This window comes from Oncorhynchus nerka, linkage group LG12 (genome assembly GCF_034236695.1).
Source record: "Oncorhynchus nerka isolate Pitt River linkage group LG12, Oner_Uvic_2.0, whole genome shotgun sequence".
Taxonomy (NCBI): domain Eukaryota; kingdom Metazoa; phylum Chordata; class Actinopteri; order Salmoniformes; family Salmonidae; genus Oncorhynchus; species Oncorhynchus nerka.
The window spans coordinates 11213353-11239602 of record NC_088407.1 but is presented as its reverse complement, the minus strand read 5'-3'; the positions used below and the strand labels follow the sequence as shown (position 1 = coordinate 11239602).

The 26250-nt window shown below is 44.7% G+C and overlaps 1 protein-coding gene across 1 annotated transcript in view; it reads left to right on the top strand.

Annotated features, from left to right (window-relative positions):
• Positions 1–24537, top strand: part of LOC115115125 (circularly permutated Ras protein 1-like) — a 28336-nt gene extending 3799 nt beyond the window's left edge. The window contains exons 2-12 of the mRNA XM_065025226.1: positions 6639–6790; positions 7245–7326; positions 7497–7624; positions 8311–8395; positions 11180–11286; positions 11944–12056; positions 14473–14584; positions 15288–15428; positions 22930–23023; positions 24081–24131; positions 24263–24537. Of these exons, the coding sequence (XP_064881298.1) occupies positions 6639–6790; positions 7245–7326; positions 7497–7624; positions 8311–8395; positions 11180–11286; positions 11944–12056; positions 14473–14584; positions 15288–15428; positions 22930–23023; positions 24081–24131; positions 24263–24361 (1164 nt within the window). The 3' untranslated portion in view covers positions 24362–24537. The remainder of the gene's footprint in view (positions 1–6638; positions 6791–7244; positions 7327–7496; positions 7625–8310; positions 8396–11179; positions 11287–11943; positions 12057–14472; positions 14585–15287; positions 15429–22929; positions 23024–24080; positions 24132–24262) is intronic.
• Positions 24538–26250: the final 1713 nt, after the last annotated feature.

The window sequence follows — 26250 nt, the reverse complement described above, 5'->3', positions numbered from 1 at the left end:
CTCGGCCTTGAAACGTATTCAGACCCCTTGGCCTTGCAAAAGTATTCAGACCCCTCGGCCTTGAAACGTATTCAGACCCCTTGGCCTTGCAAACGTATTCAGACCCCTCGGCCTTGAAACGTATTCAGACCCCTCGGCCTTGAAACGTATTCAGACCCCTTGGCCTTGAAAGTATTCAGACCCCTTGGCCTTGCAAACGTATTCAGACCCCTTGGCCTTGAAAGTATTCAGACCCCTTGGCCTTGCAAACGTATTCAGACCCCTTGGCCTTGAAAGTATTCAGACCCCTCGGCCTTGAAACGTATTCAGACCCCTTGGCCTTGAAAGTATTCAGACCCCTTGGCCTTGAAACGTATTCAGACCCCTTGGCCTTGAAACGTATTCAGACCACTCGGCCTTGAAACGTATTCAGACCCCTCGGCCTTGAAACGTATTCAGACCCCTCGGCCTTGCAAACGCATTCAGACCCATCGGTCTTGCAAACGTATTCAGACCCCTCGGCCTTGCAAACGTATTCAGACCCCTCGGCCTTGAAACGTATTCAGACCCCTTGGCCTTGCAAACGTATTCAGACCCCTCGGCCTTGAAACGTATTCAGACCCCTCGGCCTTGAAAGTATTCAGACCCCTCGGCCTTGAAACGTATTCAGACCCCTCGGCCTTGAAACGTATTCAGACCCCTTGGCCTTGCAAACGTATTCAGACCCCTTGGCCTTGAAACGTATTCGGACGCCTTGGCCTTGAAACGTATTCAGACCCCTCGGCCTTGAAACGTATTCAGACCCCTCGGCCTTGAAACGTATTCAGATCCCTCGGCCTTGAAACATATTCAGACCCCTCGGCCTTGAAACATATTCAGACCCCTTGGCCTTGAAACGTATTCAGACCCCTTGGCCTTGAAACGTATTCAGACCCCTTGGCCTTGAAACGTATTCAGACCCCTTGGCCTTGCAAACGTATTCAGACCCCTTGGCCTTGAAACGTATTCGGACGCCTTGGCCTTGAAACGTATTCGGACGCCTTGGCCTTGAAACGTATTCAGACCCCTTGGCCTTGAAACGTATTCAGACCCCTTGGCCTTGCAAACGTATTCAGACCCCTCAGCCTTGCAAACGTATTCAGACCCCTTGGCCTTGCAAACGTATTCAGACCCCTCAGCCTTGCAAACGTATTCAGACCCCTTGGCCTTGCAAACGTATTCAGACCCCTCGGCCTTGAAAGTATTCAGACCCCTTGGCCTTGCAAACGTATTCAGACCCCTTGGCCTTGCAAACGTATTCAGACCCCTCAGCCTTGCAAACGTATTCAGACCCCTTGGCCTTGCAAACGTATTCAGACCCCTCGGCCTTGAAACGTATTCAGACCCCTTGGCCTTGAAACGTATTCAGACCCCTTGGCCTTGCAAACGTATTCAGACCCCTTGGATTTCTTCACATATTGTTGTGTTACAAAGTGGGATAAACATTTGTTTAATTGTCATTTTGTGTAATACAATTTTGATGGGGCCCAAAATAACCATGTAATGTCAAATACTATTATATATATTGTTTTTGATGAATAAAAACGCAATAACTAAAATATAGTAGTTGCATAAGTATTCAGCTTCCTGAGTCAATACATGTTAGAAGCAGCATTGGCAGTGATTACAGCTGTGAGGCTTTCTGGGTAATTCTCTAAGAACTTTGTACACCTCGATTGTGAAATATTTCCCCATTATTCTTTTCAAAATTCTTCAAGCACCTGAGCAGTTTCCTTCCTGTCCTGCAGCTCAGTTCAGAGGAAAACTGTATCTTCGATGTGTCTGGGTGGTTTAATGCATCATCCACAGCATCATTATGATCTTGACCAGGCTTAAATAGATATTAAATGTCTGATTGGCTATTGTTACCCGTCGACCAATCACTGCCCTTCTTTATGAGGCTTTCGAAAGCTCCCTGGTCGTTGAATCTGTGTTTGACATTCAATTCAATACTTTTGACTGAGGGACCTTCCAGATGTTGTATGTATGGGGGACAGAGGAAGGGGTAGTCATTCACTACTAGACTGAGGGACCTTCCAGATGTTGTATGTATGGGGGACAGAGGAAGGGGTAGTCATTCACTACTAGACTGAGGGACCTTCCAGATGTTGTATGTCTGGGGGACAGAGGAAGGGGTAGTCATTCACTACTAGACTGAGGGACCTTCCAGATGTTGTATGTCTGGGGGACAGAGGAAGGGGTAGTCATTCACTACTAGACTGAGGGACCTTCCAGATGTTGTATGTCTGGGGGACAGAGGAAGGGGTAGTCATTCACTACTAGACTGAGGGACCTTCCAGATGTTGTATGTCTGGGGGACAGAGGAAGGGGTAGTCATTCACTACTAGACTGAGGGACCTTCCAGATGTTGTATGTCTGGGGGACAGAGGAAGGGGTAGTCATTCACTACTAGACTGAGGGACCTTCCAGATGTTGTATGTATGGGGGACAGAGGAAGGGGTAGTCATTCACTACTAGACTGAGGGACCTTCCAGATGTTGTATGTATGGGGGACAGAGGAAGGGGTAGTCATTCACTACTAGACTGAGGGACCTTCCAGATGTTGTATGTCTGGGGGACAGAGGAAGGGGTAGTCATTCACTACTAGACTGAGGGACCTTCCAGATGTTGTATGTCTGGGGGACAGAGGAAGGGGTAGTCATTCAAAATGTCTGCCCCTATCATTTCACACAGTGAGCCCATGTCACTTATCATGTGATTTCTTAAGCCAAATTCTACTCCTGAACTAATTTAGGCTTTGCCTAAACTAAGGGTCTGAATACTTATCCAACGACTATATTTTAGCAATGAATTTTTGTATTCTTAAAATAAATATATATATATATATATATATAATTTTTCTTCGACTTTGAGAATTAAATCTATTTTAATACCGCATTGTAACACAATAACATTTGAAGAATAATAAAATACAAGGGTTCTGGAATACTTTTGCAAGGCAGCGTATTGTATCTACAATAAGACATCCATCTAACCTGGAGGAGGTTGTTGTCCTACACACAATAAGACATCCATCTAACCTGGAGGAGGTTGTTGTCCTACACACAATAAGACATCCATCTAACCTGGAGGAGGTTGTTGTCCTACACACAATAAGACATCCATCTAACCTGGAGGAGGTTGTTGTCCTACACACAATAAGACATCCATCTAACCTGGAGGAGGTTGTTGTCCTACACACAATAAGACATCCATCTAACCTGGAGGAGGTTGTTGTCCTACACACAATAAGACATCCATCTAACCTGGAGGAGGTTGTTGTCCTACACACAATAAGACATCCATCTAACCTGGAGGAGGTTGTTGTCCTACACACAATAAGACATCCATCTAACCTGGAGGAGGTTGTTGTCCTACACACAATAAGACATCCATCTAACCTGGAGGAGGTTGTTGTCCTACACACAATAAGACATCCATCTAACCTGGAGGAGGTTGTTGTCCTACACACAATAAGACATCCATCTAACCTGGAGGAGGTTGTTGTCCTACACACAATAAGACATCCATCTAACCTGGAGGAGGTTGTTGTCCTACACACAATAAGACATCCATCTAACCTGGAGGAGGTTGTTGTCCTACACACAATAAGACATCCATCTAACCTGGAGGAGGTTGTTGTCCTACACACAATAAGACATCCATCTAACCTGGAGGAGGTTGTTGTCCTACACAATAAGACATCCATCTAACCTGGAGGAGGTTGTTGTCCTACACACAATAAGACATCCATCTAACCTGGAGGAGGTTGTTGACATCCATCTAACCTGGAGGAGGTTGTTGTCCTACAATAAGACATCCATCTAACCTGGAGGAGGTTGTTGTCCTACACACAATAAGACATCCATCTAACCTGGAGGAGGTTGTTGTCCTACACACAATAAGACATCCATCTAACCTGGAGGAGGTTGTTGTCCTACACACAATAAGACATCCATCTAACCTGGAGGAGGTTGTTGTCCTACACACAATAAGACATCCATCTAACCTGGAGGAGGTTGTTGTCCTACACACAATAAGACATCCATCTAACCTGGAGGAGGTTGTTGTCCTACACACAATAAGACATCCATCTAACCTGGAGGAGGTTGTTGTCCTACACACAATAAGACATCCATCTAACCTGGAGGAGGTTGTTGTCCTACACACAATAAGACATCCATCTAACCTGGAGGAGGTTGTTGTCCTACACACAATAAGACATCCATCTAACCTGGAGGAGGTTGTTGTCCTACACACAATAAGACATCCATCTAACCTGGAGGAGGTTGTTGTCCTACACACAATAAGACATCCATCTAACCTGGAGGAGGTTGTTGTCCTACACACAATAAGACATCCATCTAACCTGGAGGAGGTTGTTGTCCTACACACAATAAGACATCCATCTAACCTGGAGGAGGTTGTTGTCCTACACACAATAAGACATCCATCTAACCTGGAGGAGGTTGTTGTCCTACACACAATAAGACATCCATCTAACCTGGAGGAGGTTGTTGTCCTACACACAATAAGACATCCATCTAACCTGGAGGAGGTTGTTGTCCTACACACTTGTGATTTAATAAAAGGATCCAAAGCAATTGTTTTAATAGAAGCTAATGATCCTCTGTGGATAAGTCATGCTCTCTAGTGTAGTAATTTAAACGATTTCTGGAAAAATTGGAGCAATTTAATAATTTTGGTAATTAAATGTACATTTGGGGAAGTTTAGCTTAGCCAATTAATTATCCCTGAGCTGACAAGGTACAAATCTGTCGTTCTGCCCCTGAACAAGGCAGTTAACCCACTGTTCCTAGGCCGTCATTGTAAATAAGAATTTGTTCTTAACTGACTTGCCTCGTTAAATAAATGTTAAATAAAGGTTCAATTAAATTAAAATAAATAATGAAAGATGCACCGCCTATGTGTCTACCTACTAACCTGTCTACCTGTCTACCTACTAACCTGTCTACCTGTCTACCTGTCTACCTACTAACCTGTCTACCTGTCTACCTGTCTACCTACTAACCTGTCTACCTGCCTACCTTTCTACCTGTCTACCTGTCTACCTGTCTACCTATCTACCTACTAACCTGTCTACCTGCCTACCTTTCTACCTGTCTACCTGCCTACCTGCCTACCTTTCTACCTGCCTACCTGTCTACCTGTCTACCTGTCTACCTGTCTACCTGCCTACCTGCCTACCTGTCTACCTGCCTACCTGCCTACCTGTCTACCTGCCTACCTGCCTACCTGCCTACCTTTCTACCTGTCTACCTGTCTACCTGCCTACCTGCCTACCTGCCTACCTTTCTACCTGTCTACCTGTCTACCTGCCTACCTGCCTACCTGCCTACCTGCCTACCTGTCTACCTGCCTACCTGCCTACCTGCCTACCTTTCTACCTGTCTACCTGTCTACCTGTCTACCTGTCTACCTGCCTACCTGTCTACCTGTCTACCTGCCTACCTGTACACCTGTGGCATATTTTCTTTATTTGTATGATACTTATCTCTGTCTCTCTCTCTCTTGCTCTCTCTGTATGGTGATGGTTCAGGTGTACCAGTCTCTCTGAGGGACTGGGCTATCAATAACACTCCCTCCCCATCCCCTCCCTCTCTCTCTCTTGCTCTCTCTGTATGGTGATGGTTCAGGTGTACCAGTCTCTCTGAGGGACTGGGCTATCAATAACACTCCCTCCCCATCCCCTCCCTCTCTCTCTCTTGCTCTCTCTGTATGGTGATGGTTCAGGTGTACCAGTCTCTCTGAGGGACTGGGCTATCAATAACACTCCCTCCCCATCCCCTCCCTCTCTCCCTCTGTAGGTAGTAGTGTATGGTGATGGTTCAGGTGTACCAGTCTCTCTGAGGGACTGGGCTATCAATAACACTCCTCCCCATCCCCTCCCTCTCTCCCTCTGTAGGTAGTAGTGTATGGTGATGGTTCAGGTGTACCAGTCTCTCTGAGGGACTGGGCTATCAATAACACTCCCTCCCCATCCCCTCCCTCTCTCCCTCTGTAGGTAGTAGTGTATGGTGATGGTTCAGGTGTACCAGTCTCTCTGAGGGACTGGGCTATCAATAACACTCCCTCCCCATCCCCCTCCCTCTCTCCCTCTGTAGGTAGTAGTGTATGGTGATGGTTCAGGTGTACCAGTCTCTCTGAGGGACTGGGCTATCAATAACACTCCCTCCCCATCCCCTCCCTCTCTCCCTCTGTAGGTAGTAGTGTATGGTGATGGTTCAGGTGTACCAGTCTCTCTGAGGGACTGGGCTATCAATAACACTCCCTCCCCATCCCCTCCCTCTCTCCCTCTGTAGGTAGTAGTGTATGGTGATGGTTCAGGTGTACCAGTCTCTCTGAGGGACTGGGCTATCAATAACACTCTCTCCCCATCCCCTCCCTCTCTCCCTCTGTAGGTAGTAGTGTATGGTGATGGTTCAGGTGTACCAGTCTCTCTGAGGGACTGGGCTATCAATAACACTCCCTCCCCATCCCCTCCCTCTCTCCCTCTGTAGGTAGTAGTGTATGGTGATGGTTCAGGTGTACCAGTCTCTCTGAGGGACTGGGCTATCAATAACACTCCCTCCCCATCCCCTCCCTCTCTCCCTCTGTAGGTAGTAGTGTATGGTGATGGTTCAGGTGTACCAGTCTCTCTGAGGGACTGGGCTCTAGTTGATTCTGACTACCTGAGACAGCAGGGTAAACAGTACAACACTCCACACTGTATAGCTGAGAGCTACCAACACCTCTCACTGAGAGTCAAAGAGTGAGTCTGTCTGTCTGGTTGACTGTCTGTCTATTTGTCTGGCTGGCTGCCTGACTGGTTGTCTGTCTGTCTGTCTGATTGATTGACTGACTGGCTGTATGACTGTCTGGTTGACCGTTTGTCTGGCTAGCTGACTGTCTGCTTGACTGGTTGACTGGCTAGCTGACTGGCTGGTTGACTGTTTGACTGGCTAGCTGACTGTCTGGTTGACTGTTTGACTGGCTAGCTGACTGTCTGGTTGACTGTTTGACTGGTTAGCTGACTGTCTGGTTGACTGTTTGACTGGCTAGCTGACTGTCTGTTTGACTGGCTAGCTGACTGTCTGGTTGACTGTTTGACTGGCTAGCTGACTGTCTGGTTGACCGTTTGTCTGGCTAGCTGAATGTCTGGTTGACTGTTTGACTGGCTAGCTGACTGGCTGCCTATCTTATTAAAACTGTATCTCCCTCTCCAGGCTGAGGGAGCATGGAGCTACAGCGCTGGGTCCTGCTGCCTTGGTCTCCGTTGCTATGGCGTCTCGATACGTCGGGTCAAAGGTCAGAGCTGAGCATTCCATCCAATACCAGTTCACTTCCTGTCTCCCAGCCAATCCGATGCCTGGTTGACATTCTGACAGCATGTCCCATTTCTGTCTGTTTGACAACTCCTATGTTATTGTTGCGACCATTTATAATCTTTCTGTGTTCTGTGATTGGTTGACCTCTAGGTGATCCTGTGTACAGACGGGCGAGCTAACATCGGATTGGGTCTAATGGAGGAGAGTCCCGCCCCTTTCTCCTCCCCCCAGTCACCTTACTTCTACAGACAGCTAGCCCACGAGGCAGCTAACAACGGGTTAGTGTACCCCCGAAATACCTCCACGTACCCTCTATATACCACTGAAACCCATGTACCCCTAAATACAATACAATGCACCCCCAAACATCCACGCCCAAAAGCTTATCACAAAACTCCCAAATATCAAAACCCATGTCCACCCAGGACAGCAGAGGACTGTTTACCCACTGGTCTAGCGGGGGCACAAGTTTTGGGGACCCCCCCAGATAGCATATGAACACATCATAAGCCATGGAATAAATGTTTAGAATTACAGGGCTGACTGACTGATTGGCTGACTGATTGGCTGACTGACTGATTGGCTGACTGACTAACTGGCTGACTGACTGGCTGACTGACTGGCTGACTGATTGGCTGACTGATTGGCTGACTGATTGGCTGACTGACTGATTGGCTGACTGACTGACTGACTGACTGATTGACTGACTGACTGACTGATTGTCTGACTGACTGACTGATTGTCTGACTGACTGACTGATTGGCTGACTGACTGGCTGATTGGCTGACTGACTGACTGACTGACTGACTGGCTGATTGGCTGACTGACTGACTGGCTGACTGATTGATTGACTGATTGATTGATTGATTGACTGGCTGACTGATTGGCTGACTGATTGGCTGACTGACTGGCTGACTGACTGGCTGACTGATTGGCTGACTGATTGTATTACCTGTTTCTGCAGTGTGATAGTGTCGGTGATGACATTTGAGGGAACAGACTGCAGGTTGGCTGAGGTGGGACTACTGGCAGACCAGACTGGAGGCAGGGTGAGACTCACTCACACACAACAGATCTGCCCAGTCATGGACCCACACACACACACACATTTACATTTACATTTAAGTCATTTAGCAGACGCTCTTATCCAGAGCGACTTACAAATTGGTGCATTCACCTTATGACCTCCAGTGGAACAGTAGTGCATCTAAATCTTTTCACACACACACACACACACACACACACACACACACACCTGTGTAAATGTCTCGGATAGCATCAGCCTAAGGAATCAAAAACAGAAACATGAAGGTAGAGTTTTGGCAGCCTCTGTGGCAGTACATGCCAGGAATGCGTGAGTGTGAGTGTGTGAGTTTAGCCATTGAGGTGATGAGAGATGTGCTTCCTTCCTTGTTTGTTTGTTACTTCAACAGTGTTCTAGAACACCTCGGTCTTCTCTGTCTCTAGTCTTTCTCATTGGATGATTGGTTTAGTATGTGAAAGTTCATTCGACTCTCTCTCACTCTCTCACTCTCTCTCTCTCTCTCTGTCTCTCTCTCTCACTCTCTATCTCTCTGTCTCTCTCTCTCTCTCTCTGTCTCTCTCTCTCTCTCTGTCTCTCTCTCTCTCTCTCTCTCTCTCTGTCTTTCTCTGTCTCTCTCTCTCTCTCTCTCTCTCTCTCTCTCTCTCTCTCTCTCTCTGTCTTTCTCTGTCTCTCTCTCTCTCTCTCTCTCTCTCTCTCTCTGTCTCTCTCTCTCTCTCTCTCTCTCTCTCTCTGTCTCTCTCCCTCTCTCTCTCTGTCTCTCTCTCTCTCTGTCTCTCTCTCTCTCTCTGTCTCTCTCTGTCTCTCTCTTTCTCTTCCTCTGCTCCCTCTGCTCTCTTCTGCATCTCTCTTCCACACCTCTTCTCACCAGTCCTTTCCCACCCTTTCAATTCAATTCAAGGGGCTTTATTGCCATGGTAAACATTTCTCTACCTCTCATTTCTCTACCTCTCACCCTTTCCTTTCCTCACCCTTTCCTTCTCCTCCTCCTCCCCCTCTTCCTCCTCCATGTCAGTCCAGAATATATATATACACGTACAGTGAGGGAAAAAAGTATTTGATCCCCTGCTGATTTTGTACGTTTGCCCACTGACAAAGAAATGATCAGTCTGTAATTTTAATGGAAGGAAGGTTTATACAGAAAAACGCTTGTCAAAAATGTTATAAATTGATTAGCATTTTAATGAGGGAAATAAGTATTTGACCCCTCTGCAAAACATAACTTAGTACTTGGTGGCAAAACCCTTGTTGGCAAAAAAGGTCAGACATTTCTTGTCGTTGGCCACCAGGTTTGCACACATCTCAGGAGGGATTTTGTCCCACTCCTCTTTGCAGATCTTCTCCAAGTCATTAAGTTTTCGAGGCTGACGTTTGGCAACTCGACCTTCAGCTCCCTCCACAGATTTTCTATGGGATTAAGGTCTGGAGACTGGCCACTCCAGGACCTTAATGTGCTTCTTCTTGAGCCACTTCTTTGTTGCCTTGGCCGTGTGTTTTGGGTCATTGTCATGCTGGAATACACATCCACGACCCATTTTCAATGCCCTGGCTGAGGGAAGGAGGTTCTCACCCAAGATTTGATGGTACATGGCCCCGTCCATCGTCCCTTTGATGCAGTGAAGTTGTCCTGTCCCCTTAGCAGAAAAACACCCCCAAAGCATAATGTTTCCACCTCCATGTTTGACGGTGGGGATGGTGTTCTTGGGGTCATAGGCCACATTTCTCCTCCTCCAAACACGGCGAGTTGAGTTGATGCCAAAGAGCTCCATTTTGGTCTCATCTGACCACAACACTTTCACCCAGTTTCACTCAGATGGGCATGTATGTATATGTGCTTTCTTGAGCAGGGGGACCTTGCGGGCGCTGCAGGACTTCAATCTTTCACGGCGTAGTGTGTTACCAATTGTTTTCTTGGTCTTGGCCATGGTGGAGAGTTTGGAATCTGATTGATTGATTACTTCTGTGGACAGGTGTCTTTTATACAGGTAACAAACTGAGATTAGGAGAACTCCCTTTAAGAGTGTGCTCCTAATCTCAGCTCGTTACCTGTATAAAAGACAACTGGGAGCCAGAAATCTTTCTGATTGAGAGGGGGTCAAATACTTATTCCCTCATTAAAATGCAAATCAATTTATAACATTTTTGACATTCGTTTTTCAGGATTTTTTTTTGTTGTTATTCTGTCTCTCACTGTACAAATAAACCTACCATTAAAATTACAGACTGATCATTTCTTTGTCAGTGGGCAAACGTACAAAATCAGCAGGGGATCAAATACTTTTTCCTTCACTGTATGTGTCACGCCCTAGAGAGGCTTTTATTCTCTATTTTGGATAGGCCAGGGTGTGACTAGGATGGGCATTCTAGTTTCTTTATTTCTATGTTTTCTGTTTCTATGTTTTGGCCGGGTATGGTTCTCAATCAGGGACAGCTGTCTATCGTTGTCTCTGATTGGGAATCATACTTAGGCAGCCTGTTTTGCCACCTTAGTTGTACAGTTATACAGTGAGTAGAAGTTAGTTAGTTATACAGTGAGTAGAAGTTAGTTAGTTATACAGAGCATTCGGAAAGTATTCAGACACCTTGACTTTTTCCACAGTTTGTTACATTACAGCCGTATTCTAAAATTGATTAAATCGTTTTTGGTGTTTATAGATATTATGGACTGTATATGAATATAAAATGTGTGTACAGCAGTAGTTATGAAGGATGAGCCTGGACTAGAATACAGTATATACATATGAAGTAAGTAAAACAGTATGTAAACTCACATCCTCTGTCAACTGTTCAGGTGAATACAGTAAGCATCGGTACCGTAGCAACAGAGATCCAGTCAGCTCTGGCCGACAACATCCTAGCAACGGGTGTCATGGCAACGCTACTAGCAGCTGATGGCGTGTGAGTATGACTCCGTTTTTGGGTTAAGTGTGACAAACACACATCTTTGATTTCAATATCTTTAAAAAAAAATTGTATTCAAGTCTCTACAGTCAGTCATGAAAACACGGGTGTCATGGCAACGCTACTAGCAGCTGATGTCATGAAAACACGGGTGTCATGGCAACGCTACTAGCAGCTGATGTCATGAAAACACGGGTGTCATGGCAACGCTACTAGCAGCTGATGTCATGAAAACACGGGTGTCATGGCAACGCTACTAGCAGCTGATGTCATGAAAACACGGGTGTCATGGTAACGCTACTAGCAGCTGATGTCATGAAAACACGGGTGTCATGGCAACGCTACTAGCAGCTGATGTCATGAAAACACGGGTGTCATAACAACGCTACTAGCAGCTGATGTCATGAAAACACGGGTGTCATGGCAACGCTACTAGCAGCTGATGTCATGAAAACACGGGTGTCATGGCAACGCTACTAGCAGCTGATGTCATGAAAACACGGGTGTCATGGCAACGCTACTAGCAGCTGATGTCATGAAAACACGGGTGTCATGGCAACGCTACTAGCAGCTGATGTCATGAAAACACGGGTGTCATGGCAACGCTACTAGCAGCTGATGTCATGAAAACACGTCTCTTTGTCTGTCCACCAGGTATTTCCCCTACGAGGAGGAGTGTAGCCACCGTCTAGTAAGGGAGATAGGGAACGTGACAGAAGCTGTAGAAATCACCTTTCAGTTCGCCTGCAAGCCTGACAGCGTAGAGAGTGAGTGATACACACACACACCAACACACACACACACCAACACACACACACACACACACACACACACACACACACACACACACCAACACACACACCAACACACACACACACACACACACACACACACACACACACACACACACACACACACACCAACACACACACCAACACACCAACACACACACACACACACACACACACACACACACACACACACACACACACACACACCAACACACACACCAACACACACACACATTCATAGATGCATGCACACAACAGTAGTGGGCTTGATTACCAACAAAAACGAGACGGCCTACAGGGAAGAGGTGAGGGCCCTCGGAGGGTGGTGTCAGGAAAATAACCTCACACTCAACGTCAACAAAACAAAGGAGATTATCGTGGACTTCAGGAAACAGCAGAGGGAGCACCCCCCTTTCCACATCGACGGGACAGTAGTGGAGAAGGTGGAAAGTTTTAAGTTTCTTGGCGTACACATCACAGACAAACTGAAATGGTCCACCCACACAGACAGCGTGGTGAAGAAGGCCCAGTAGCGCCTCCTCAACCTCAGGAGGCTGAAGAAATGTGGCTTGTCACCCAATACCCTGACAAACTTTTACAGATGCACAATCGAGAGCATCCTGTCGGAAACTGCACGGAAACTGCACCCCGTCAACCGCAAGACTTTCCAGAGGGTGGTGCGGTCTGCACAACGCATCACCATGGGGCAAACTACCTGCCCTCCAGGACACCTACAGCACCCGATGTCACAGGAAGGCCAAAAAGATCATCAAGGACAACAACCACCCGAACCACTGCCTGAGAGGCTGCTGCCTACATCAAATCAAATGTATTTATAAAGCCCTTCGTACATCAGCTGATATCTCAAAGTGCTGTACAGAAACCCAGTCTAAAACCCCAAACAGCAAGCAGTGCAGGTGTAGAAGCACGGTGGCTAGGAAAAACTCCTAGAAAGGTCAAAACCTAGGAAGAAACCAGGCTATGAGGGGTGGCCAGTCCTCTTCTGGCTGTGCCGGGTGGAGATTATAACAGAACATGGCCAAGATGTTCAAATGTTCATAAATGACTAGCATGGTCAAATAATAATAATCACAGGCAGAACAGTTGAAACTGGAGCAGCAGCACGGCCAGGTGGACTGGGGACAGCAAGGAGTCATCATGTCAGGTAGTCCTGAGGCATGGTCCTTGGGCTCAGGTCCTCCGAGAGAGAGAAATAAAGAGAGAAAGAGAGAATTAGAGAGAGCATACTTAAATTCACACTGGACACCGGATAGGACAGGAGAAGTACTCCAGATATAACAAACTGACCCTAGCCCCCCGACACATAAACTACTGCAACATAAATACTGGAGGCTGAGACAGGAGGGGTCAGGAGACACTGTGGCCCCATCCAATGATACCCCCGGACAGGGCCAAACAGGAAGGATATAACCCCACCCACTTTGCCAAAGCACAGCCCCCACACCACTAGAGGGATATCTTCAACCACAACTTACCATCCTGAGACAAGGTCGAGTATAGCCCACAAAGATCTCCGCCACAGCACAACCTAAGGGGGGGCGCGTCAGAGACTCAACCCACTCAAGTGACGCACCCCTTCCAGGGACGGTATGAAAGAGCACCAGTAAGCCAGTGACTCAGCCCCTGTAATAGGGTTAGAGGCAGAGAATCCCAGTGGAGAGAGGGGAACCGGCCAGGCAGAGACAGCAAGGGCGGTTCGTTGCTCCAGAGCCTTTCCGTTCACCTTCCCACTCCTGGGCCAGACTACACTCAATCATATGACCCACTGAAGAGATGAGTCTTCAGTGAAGACTTACATTGAGACCCAATCACTGGCCACTTTAATAAATGGATCACTACTCACTTTAAACAATGTCAATAGTCACCTTAAATAACGCCACTTTAATAATATTTACATATCTTACATTACCACATGTATATACTGTATTTTATACCATCCATTGCAGCTGGGCCATCACTCATCCATATATTTTTATGTACATATTCTCATTCACCCCTTTAGATTTGTGTGTATTAGATAGTCGTTGTTGGGGAATTGTTAGATTACTTGTTAGATATTACTGCACTGTCAGAACTAGAAGCACAAGCATTTCACTACACTCACATTAACATCTGCTAACCATGTGTATGTGACCAATAAAATGTGATTTGACATGCACAATCGCACACACTCTCAAACACACACACACAGTACCCCATAGTGACTCCCAGTGTGTATGTGTGTGTGTGTGTCTGTGTCTGTGTCTGTGTCTGTGCGTGTGTGTGTGTGTGCGTGCTTGTGTCTGTGTGTGTGTGTGTGTGTGTGTGTGTGTGTGTGTGTGTGTGTGTGTGTGTGCGTGTGTGTGTGTGTGTGTGTGTGTGTGTTGTACAGGTTTCATGCGTAGAGCCAGACTACCGTTCCAGCTCCAGCTGTCCTTCACCACCAGAGATCAACAGAACGTCACACGCATCATTACTGAACAGAGACGGGTTACAACCAGCAGGTAACACACACACACACACACACACACACACACACACACACACACACACACACACACACACACACACACACACACAGACACACACACACACACACACACACACACACACACACACACAGACACACGCACGCACAGACACACACACAGACACACGCACGCACAGACACACACACACAGACACACACAGACACACGCACGCACAGACACACACACAGACACACACACACAGACACAGACACATGCACGCACGCACAGACACACACACAGACACACACACACAGACACACACACACACACACAGACACACACACACACACACACACACACACACACACACACACACACACACACACACACACACACACACACACACACACAGACACGCACACAGACACACACACACAGACACACACAGACACACACACACACACACACACACACACACACACACACACACACACACACACACACAGACACGCGCACACACACGCACACACAGACAGACAGACAGACAGACAGACAGACAGACAGACAGACACACACACACACACACACATTATCATCATCATTAGGTAGCCTTGACGTTAGAGTGGCCGATCAGCAGTTGGAATGTTGCCGGTTCAAATCCCGGGCTGTGATGATATTGTCTGATCCCAGGTCACTAAAATATATTTTCTCTCTGTCTCTCTCTCCATCTCTCCAGCTGGGTGTGGGCAGGCAGTCTGAACATGTCAGTGTTAGGGGTCCACTGTGCCCAGCTGTGTGCCAGGTTAACTATGGAGGGAAGAGTCCACGAGGCACAGAGACAACTCAGAGCACAGCAAAACCTGCTCAAAGACATCAGGTAGGTGTCTGGGGTGTATGGGGTGTCTGGGGTGTCTGGGGTGTATGGGGTGTCTGGGGTGTATGAGGTGTATGGGGTGTCTGGGGTGTATGAGGTGTATGGGGTGTCTGGGGTGTATGGGGTGTATGGAGTGTATGGGGTGTATGGGGTGTCTGGGGTGTATGAGGTGTCTGGGGTGTATGGGGTGTATGAGGTGTCTGGGGTGTATGGGGTGTCTGGGGTGTATGGGGTGTATGGGGTGTCTGGGGTGTCTGGGGTGTCTGGGGTGTATGGGGTGTATGGGGTGTCTGGGGTGTCTGGGGTGTCTGGGGTGTATCGGGTGTATGGGGTGTATGGGGTGTATGGGGTGTATGGGCTGTCTGGGGTGTATGGGGTGTATCGGGTGTCTGGGGTGTATGGGGTGTATGGGGTGTATGGGGTGTCTGGGGTGTCTGAAATGGAAATGTTTTCCTTTAATATGATCTGAACATGAAGCATGAAAAACACTGATATAGTGTAGGGGATAGAGAGGACTGGAGCTGCCTGTCCCCTGGTGTAGGGCTTATTGACTTGTATTAAATGCTAAAACTGCCCTACCAAGCAGAAAAGGCAGTAACTGTTCATTTGGTCGAAAATTACATTAACACATTTTTTGCTACATGATTAATTATGTGGACACTATCCTGCCTCTTTTGTATTGTGTCTTGGATAAAATTGATATTTTATCTATTTATTTATATATATATATATATTTATATATTTATTTATTTATATATTTATTTATATATTTCTTTTTTCTTTTTATTTCACCTTTATTTAACCAGGTAGGCCAGTTGAGAACACCTTTATTTAACCAGGTAGGCCAGTTGAGAACACCTTTATTTAACCAGGTAGGCTAGTTGAGAACACCTTTATTTAACCAGGTAGGCCAGTTGAGAACACCTTTATTTAACCAGGTAGGCTAGTTGAGAACACCTTTATTTAACCAGGTAGGCTAGTTGAGAACACCTTTATTTAACCAGGTAGGCTAGTTGAGAACACCTTTATTTAACCAGGTAGGCTAGTTGAGAACACCTTTATTTAACCAGGTAGGCTAGTTGAGAACACCTTTATTTAACCAGGTAGGCTAGTTGAGAACACCTTTATTTAACCAGGTAGGCTAGTTGAGAACACCTTTATTTAACCAGGTAGGCTAGTTGAGAACACCTTTATTTAACCAGGTAGGCTAGTTGAGAACACCTTTATTTAACCAGGTAGGCTAGTTGAGAACACCTTTATTTAACCAGGTAGGCTAGTTGAGAACACCTTTATTTAACCAGGTAGGCTAGTTGAGAACACCTTTATTTAACCAGGTAGGCTAGCTGAGAACACCTTTATTTAACCAGGTAGGCTAGTTGAGAACACCTTTATTTAACCAGGTAGGCTAGTTGAGAACACCTTTATTTAACCAGGTAGGCTAGTTGAGAACACCTTTATTTAACCAGGTAGGCTAGTTGAGAACAGGTTCTCATTTGCAACTGCGACCTGGCCAAGATAAAGCATAGCAGTGTGAACAGACAACACAGAGTTACACATGGAGTAAACAATTAACAAGTCAATAACACAGTAGAGAAAAAAGGGGAGTCTATATACAATGTGTGCAAAAGGCATGAGGAGGTAGGCGAATAATTACAATATTGCAGATTAACACTGGAGTGATAAATGATCAGATGATCATGTACAGGTAGAGAGAGATATTGGTGTGCAAAAGAGCAGAAAAGTAAATAAATAAAAACTGTGGGGATGAGGTAGGTGAAAATGGGTGGGCTATTTACCAATAGATTATGTACAGCTGCAGCGATCGGTTAGCTGCTCAGATAGCTGATGTTTAAAGTTGGTGAGGGAGATAGAATTCTCCAACTTCAGCGATTTTTGCAATTCGTTCCAGTCACAGGCAGCAGAGTACTGGAACGAAAGGCGGCCGAATGAGGTGTTGGCTTTAGGGATGATCAATGAGATACACCTGCTGGAGCGCGTGCTACGGATGGGTGTTGCCAACGTGACCAGTGAGCTGAGATAAGGCGGAGCTTTGCCTAGCATGGCCTTGTAGATGACCTGGAGCCAGTGGGTCTGGCGACGAATATGTAGCGAGGGCCAGCCGACTAGAGCATACAAGTCGCAGTGCTGGGTAGTATAAGGTGCTTTAGTGACAAAACGGATGGCACTGTGATAAACTGCATCCAGTTTGCTGAGAAGAGTGTTGGAAGCAATTTTGTAGATGACATCGCCGAAGTCGAGGATCGGTAGGATAGTCAGTTTTACTAGGGTAAGCTTGGCAGCGTGAGTGAAGGAGGCTTTGTTGCGGAATAGAAAGCCGACTCTTGATTTGATTTTCGATTGGAGATGTTTGATATGGGTCTGGAAGGAGAGTTTGCAGTCTAGCCAGACACCTAGGTACTTATAGGTGTCCACATATTCAAGGTCGGAACCATCCAGTGTGGTGATGCTAGTCGGGCATGCGGGTGCAGGCAGCGATCGGTTGAAAAGCATGCATTTGGTTTTACTAGCGTTTAAGAGCAGTTGGAGGCCACGGAAGGAGTGTTGTATGGCATTGAAGCTCGATTGAAGGTTAGATAGCACAGTGTCCAATGACGGGCCGAAAGTGTATAGAATGGTGTCGTCTGCGTAGAGGTGGATCAGGGAATCGCCCGCAGCAAGAGCAACATCATTGATATATACAGAGAAAAGAGTCTGCCCGAGAATTGAACCCTGTGGCACCCCCATAGAGACTGCCAGAGGACCGGACAACATGCCCTCCGATTTGACACACTGAACTCTGTCTGCAAAGTAATTGGTGAACCAGGCAAGGCAGTCATCCGAAAAACCGAGGCTACTGAGTCTGCCGATAAGAATATGGTGATTGACAGAGTCGAAAGCCTTGGCAAGGTCGATGAAGACGGCTGCACAGTACTGTCTTTTATCGATGGCGGTTATGATGTCGTTTAGTACCTTGAGTGTGGCTGAGGTGCACCCGTGACCGGCTCGGAAACCAGATTGCACAGCGGAGAAGGTACGGTGGGATTCGAGATGGTCAGTGACCTGTTTGTTGACTTGGCTTTCAAGACCTTAGATAGGCAGGGCAGAATGGATATAGGTCTGTAACAGTTTGGGTCCAGGGGTGTCTCCCCCTTGAAGAGGGGGATGACTGCGGCAGCTTTCAATCCTTGGGGATCTCAGACGATATGAAAGAGAGGTTGAACAGGCTGGTAATAGGGGTTGCGACAATGGCGGCGGATAGTTTCAGAAATAGAGGGTCCAGATTGTCAAGCCCAGCTGGTTTATACGGGTCCAGGTTTTGCAGCTCTTTCAGAACATCTGCTATCTGGATTTGGGTAAAGGAGAACCTGGAGAGGCTTGGGCGAGGAGCTGCGGGGGGGCCGGGCTGTTGGCCGAGGTAGGAGTAGCCAGGCGGAAGGCATGGCCAGCCGTTGAGAAATGCTTGTTGAAGTTTTCGATAATCATGGATTTGTCGGTGGTGACCGTGTTCCCTAGCCTCAGTGCAGTGGGCAGCTGGGAGGAGGTGCTCTTGTTCTCCATGGACTTCACAGTGTCCCAGAACTTTTTGGAGTTGGAGCTACAGGATGCAAACTTCTGCCTGAAGAAGCTGGCCTTAGCTTTCCTGACTGACTGCATGTATTGGTTCCTGACTTCCCTGAACAGTTGCATATCGCGGGGACTGTTCGATGCTATTGCAGTCCGCCACAGGATGTTTTTGTGCTGGTCGAGGGCAGTCAGGTCTGGAGTGAACCAAGGGCTGTATCTGTTCTTAGTTCTGCATTTTTTGAACGGAGCATGCTTATCTAAAATGGTGAGGAAGTTACTCTTAAAGAATGACCAGGCATCCTCAACTGACGGGATGAGGTCAATGTCCTTCCAGGATACCCGGGCAAAGTCGATTAGAAAGGCCTGCTCACAGAAGTGTTTTAGGGAGTGTTTGACAGTGATGAGGGGTGGTCGTTTGACTGCGGCACCGTAGCGGATACAGGCAATGAGGCAGTGGTCGCTGAGATCCTGGTTGAAGACAGCGGAGGTGTATTTGGAGGGCCAGTTGGTCAGGATGACGTCTATGAGGGTGCCCTTGCTTACAGAGTTAGGGTTGTACCTGGGGGGCTCCTTGATGATTTGTGTGAGATTGAGGGCATCTAGCTTAGATTGTAGGACTGCCGGGGTGTTAAGCATATCCCAGTTTAGGTCACCTAACAGAACAAACTCTGAAGCTAGATGGGGGGCAATCAATTCACAAATGGTGTCCAGGGCACAGCTGGGAGCTGAGGGGGGTCGGTAGCAGGCGGCAACAGTGAGAGACTTATTTCTGGAGAGAGTAATTTTCAGAATTAGTAGTTCGAACTGTTTGGGTATGGACCTGGAAAATATGACATTACTTTGCAGGCTATCTCTGCAGTAGACTGCGACTCCTCCCCCTTTGGCAGTTCTATCTTGACGGAAGATGTTATAGTTGGGTATGGAAATCTCTGAATTTTTGGTGGCCTTCCTGAGCCAGGATTCAGACACGGCAAGGACATCAGGGTTAGCAGAGTGTGCTAAAGCAGTGAGTAAAACAAACTTAGGGAGGAGGCTTCTGATGTTGACATGCATGAAACCAAGGCTTTTTCGATCACAGAAGTCAACAAATGAGGGTGCCTGGGGACATGCAGGGCCTGGGTTTACCTCCACATCACCCGCGGAACAGAGAAGGAGTAGTATGAGGGTGCGGCTAAGGGCTATCAAAACTGGTCGCCTAGAGCGTTGGGGACAGAGAATAAGAGGAGCAGGTTTCTGGGCGTGGTAGAATATATTCAGGGCATAATGCACAGACGGGTATGGTGGGGTGCGGGTACGGCGAAGGTAAGCCCAGGCACTGGGTGATGATGAGAGAGGTTTTATCTCTGGACATGCTGGTTGTGATGGGTGAGGTCACCGCATATGTGGGAGGTGGGACAAAGGAGGTATCAGGGGTATGAGGAGTGGGACTAGGGGCTCCATTGTGAACTAAAACAATGATAACTAACCTGAGCAACAGTATACAAGGCATATTGACATTTGAGAGAGACATACAGCGAGGCATACAGTAATCACAGGTGTTGAATTGGGAAAGCTAGCTAAAACAGTGGGTGAGACAACAGCTAATCAGCTAGCATAACAACAGCAGGTGAAATGGCATTGACTAGGCAACTCGGCCGACAGATAAAACAAACAAGCAGAATGGAGTACCGTGATTAATGGACAGTCCAGCGTGCATCAGCTATGTAGCCAAGTGATCAGAGTCCAGGGGGCAGCGGTGGATGGGGCAGGGGGGCTGGGCTGGCGAGTGTTATCCAGGTTAAAAAAACTAACAATGACTAAATAGCTTGTAGCTGGCTAGCTGGTTAGCTTCTGGAGGTTCTTGAGTGTTTTCTTAAAAATAAAGATAATAGCGATTCCGTATCACATTGGGTGAGACAGGTTTCCGGAAGGTATAAACAAATAAAAAATAAAAAATTGTGAAGAGATAAAGTACATATGGACCACTGCGTTTTTGGGACGCGGCGATGCAGCCGGTTAGCAGGCCTGTGCTAACAAGCTAACAGATTAGCAGGCCGGGGTAAACAAGGTAGTAGTTAGCGGACCTGGGCTAAACAAGCTAGCAGTTAGCATGCCGAATTAGCAAGCAAGGAGATAGCGAGGGCTAGAGAGTTAGCCTTTGGAGGACGTCGCGATGGGGTGAGTCTGTTTATTCCTCTTCATGCAGTGATATCGATAGACCGGTCGTAGGTCAAGGTATTGTGGCCCAGGAGTATGCTAGGAGCTCTGGCCGGGCTAGCTTCAAGCTACTTGGGTGGAAACGCTAGCCAGGAGTAATCAACCAGGGTTGCTGTTTCGCTCGATAGCTAGTTGCGAGGATCCAGCTGAAGAATGTTCCGTTTGTGGTGGGAATCCGGGGGTAAAAAAATTCAATAGGTCCGTTATGCTCTGGTTAGCGTCGCGTTGTTCGAACTGGCGAGAGCTTTCCGAGCTAAAGGTTAGTTGATGACCGGTTAGCTGAAGACCGCTAGCATAGCTGGTAGTTAGCTGGCTAGCTTCAGTTGAGGGGGTCCGGTTCCGAAGTAAATATAAATACTTTAGGAAAAGTAGCTACATTGGCGGGTTGCAGAAGAGTATTTGGAAGCTTAGGTTTAGCAAAATGTTTTTAAAGATATGCGAAGAAAAAAATATCTAAAACGAAAAAGAGACGATATTTACAGAGAGACGATACGACAGGACGAACTTACTGCTACGCCATCTTGGACAGGATATTTATATATATTTATTTATTTATTTATTTATATATTTATATATATTTATTTATTTATATATTTATTTATATATTTATTTATATATTTATCTATTTATTTATATATATATATTTATATATTTATTTATTTATATATATATATATTTATTTATATATATATATATCTATTTATTTATATATATATATATTTATATATTTATTTATTTATATATATATATTTATATGTATTTATATATTTATATATTTATTTATATATATATATTTATATATATTTATTTATTTATATATTTATTTATATATTTATTTATATATTTATCTATTTATTTATATATATATTTATTTATTTATATATATATATATTTATATATTTATTTATTTATATATATATATTTATATGTATTTATATATTTATATATTTATTTATATATTTATCTATTTATTTATATATATATATATTTATATATTTATTTATTTATATATATATATTTATATGTATTTATATATTTATATATTTATTTATATATATATTTATATATTTATATGTATTTATATATTTATATATTTATTTATTTATATATATTTATATGTATTTATATATTTATATATTTATTTATATATTTATCTATTTATTTATATATATATATATTTATATATTTATTTATATATATATTTATATATTTATATGTATTTATATATTTATATATTTATTTATTTATATAATATTTATATGTATTTATATATTTATATATTTATTTATATATATATATATTTATATGTATTTATATATTTATTTATATTTATATATATTTATATATTTATTTATATATATATATATATTTATATGTATTTATATATTTATTTATATATATATATATTTATATATTTATTTATATATATATATATATTTATATGTATTTATATATTTATTTATATATATATATATATATTTATATATATTTATTTATATATATATTTTTATTTATTTATATTTATTTTAGATTATAAATGTTAGCAGTAACTGTATAAAGTTACTGTAAAACCAAGGTAAATAAAAGCCATTTTTCTCAGTCCCACGCTATGAGCAGTTACTGCCCTTTTTGCTTGGCAGAGAAGGTTATAACAAAAACCATATGTCTTCACACTGCTGACAAGGTGATGGCTTGTTTTATTTTGGGTGTACTGTGCCTTTAACCCTTTCTGTCTTGTCCCCAGTGTGCAGAGGCCCAATCCAAAGGAGGAAAGTATCTATGGCAACTGGATCAGTACCATGACAACCATATGTGATGACCTCATTACAGACTCCCAAGTAATCAGTCAATCAATCAATCACTCTATGTCCGTCTGTCCGTCCGTCCGTCTGTCCGTCCGTCCGTCCGTCGAGGAATTAAAGAAGCTTTCTTCTTCCTGAGGTGAAAGGGAGGGATAGTTTTCATGACAAAGACAGAAAGAGAGAGACAGAAAGACAGAAAGAGAGAGACAGAAAGACAGAAAGAGAGAGACAGAAAGACAGAAAGAGAGAGACAGAAAGACAGAAAGAGAGAGACAGAAAGAGAGAAAGAGAGAAAAAGACAGAAAGAGAGAAAAAGACAGAAAGAGAGAGAAAGAGACAGAAATGGAGAGAAACAAAGACAGAAAGGAAGAGAAACAAAGACAGAAAGAGCGAGACAGAAAGACAGAAAGAGAGAGACGGAGAGACAGAGACAGAAAGGGAGAGAAACAAAGACAGAAAGGGAGAGAAACAAAGACAGAAAGAGAAACAAAGACAGAAAGAGAGAAAAAGACAGAAAGAGAGAAAAAGACAGAAAGAGAGAGACAAAGACAGAAAACAAAGAGAGAGACAGAAAGAGAAAGAGAGAGATAGAAAGAGAGAGAGAGAGACAGAGAGAGAGAGAGAGACAGAAAGAGACAGAAAGAGACAGAAAGAGAGAGACAGAAAGAGAGAGAGAGAGACAGAAAGAGAGAGAGACAGAAAGAGAGAGAGAGAGACAGAAAGAGAGAGATAAAGAGAGAGAGAGAGAGAGAAAGAGAGAAATATAGAAAGACAGAGAGAGAGACAGACAGGAAGAGAGAGACAGACAGGAATAGAGAGACAAAGACAGAGAGAGAGAGACAGGAAGAGAGAGACAAAGACAGAGAGAGACAGACAGACAGGAAGAGAGAGACAAAGACAGAGAGAGACAGACAGAAAATATAGATATTTGCCTCAGGATAAAATTACCTCGTATGACGCAGGTTACAGGTTACTAGTCAGGATTTCTTCAACTTCTTCACTCTCATTTCAATATACTTTATTGACATGGAAAGTTAAATACTCTCTCTGTCTTGCTTTCTCGATCTCTCTTTCTCTCTCTCTCTCTTACTAGGGCAACAGCAAGATCAACGACCTACAGGCCTCCAAGTCTACTCCTGTGAACGTAGGTCACACACACACACACACACACACACACACACACACACACACACACACACACACACACACACACACACACACACACACACACACACACACACACACACACACACCGTTTCCTGTGTGTCCTCCCAGGCCCTCTCTGATGAGGCAGCCAAGGTGGTGTACCAGATGAAGAGGGCCAGCAGTGTGGACCAGAGCAGGAGGAAACAGACAGACATTGTGGCTCTGTGAGGAGCCTGACCACAGCAGTCACAGGTGGCAAAATCGGCAGACATCTTGGATCCACAGGAGCCAGCTGCAGCATCAACAGTTGCCAAAACTGGCAGCCATGTTACAGACTGGACACTCACTCAAACAACTCCAAATGTACTACCTAAATATTAAATAAAGACGTGTCATTTAAATGGTGCTGCGTAACGTCATCATCTTATTGTTCTGCTTTAGAAACCAATGTCTCCTGAACGTTGTTAACAAATCATGTAACAAAACATCTAGGGTTTGAAATGCATCTTTGACTCTACTACGTGACAGAAGAGCCCTGATGCACACTCTCTCTCTCTCTCTCTCTCTCTCTCTCTCTCTGTGTCTCTCTCTCTCTGTGTCTCTCTCTCTCTTTCTCTCTCTGTGTATCTGTCTTCTTCTCTCTCTGTCTCTCTCTCTTTCTCCCTCTTCCGTCTCTCCCTCTTTCGTCTCTCCCTCTTCCTCTCTCTCTCTCATTCTCTCTCTCTCTCTGTGTCTCTCTCTCTGTCTGTCTCTGTCTTTCTCTTTCTCTCTCTGTGTATCTGTCTTCTTCTCCCTCTCTCTCTTTCTCCCTCTTCCGTCTCTCCCTCTTTCGTCTCTCTCTCTCTCTCTCTCTCTCTCTCTCTCTCATTCTCTCTCTCTCTCTGTGTGTCTCTCTCTCTGTCTGTCTCTGTCTTTCTCTTTCTCTCTCTGTGTATCTGTCTTCTTCTCTCTCTGTCTCTCTCTCTTTCTCCCTCTTCCGTCTCTCCCTCTTTCGTCTCTCCCTCTTCCTTTCTCTGTCTATCTCTGTCTCTCCCTCTTCCTCTCTCTTCCTCTCTTCCTCTCGCTGTCTCTCTCTGTCTCTCTCACTTCCTCTCTCTGTCTCTCTTTGTCTGGTTCCTGTTAAGAGCTGCAACATTCTGAACCATAGATGATGGGGGTGATTTCTGACTGACAGTGACAGTAATCTAGACGGGAGGAAATTAAAGCATGTCAAACGTTCTCCAGATCAGTGACTGCAAACAAATGACTTGACTTTAGCAATTTTTCTTGAATGATAAAAGCAAGACTGGACAGGCTTCTTAACTTAAAGGTTAAAGGTGAAGTTTTATATTTTTTTACAACCAAATCTCAATGAACTAGACACCTTTTTTTATTATTTATTTGTAAAAAAAAAAAAAATTTAAACATGAAAAAAAAGGCTCCAAAAACACCCAAATACATCCGTCTAGAGACGGCAAAGCTCTTAATAAGATGGAATTTTAACATTGTGGATAAAGGTCGGAATGACACAACTTCGTGTGTGTACAACATCTTAACACGATAAGACCTACCGAGAGCCGTTTTCTAAAATCTATTTGATTGATTTTGGAGCATTTGTTCATGTTCTGTAAAAAAACAAAAGTACTTTCAGGTCAAAGTCAAAGAAGACGATGAGATTTCTGGCAATAGGCTTTACATCGGCTGACAAAGGAACAAGGCTATTTTTAATCTAGGTTTCTATCAAGGTGTGGACCAAATAATGGGAATCCTCTGATTTCTTGTAACTGAGCTGGAGGAAGTTGTCAGAAATCCAACGTTTGATATCAGCAAGACACTTGAGTAAGGTAGCTAAGCTAGTCTGATTGGTAAGTAAGGTAGCTAAGCTAGTCTGATTGGTAAATAAGGTAGCTAAGCTAGTCTGATTGGTAAATAAGGTAGCTAAGCTAGTCTGATTGGTAAATAAGGTAGCTAAGCTAGTCTGATTGGTAAATAAGGTAGCTAAGCTAGTCTGATTGGTAAGTAAGGTAGCTAAGCTAGTCTGATTGGTAAGTAAGGTAGCTAAGCTAGTCTGATTGGTAAATACGGTAGCTAAGCTAGTCTGATTGGTAAATAAGGTAGCTAAGCTAGTTGGATTGGTA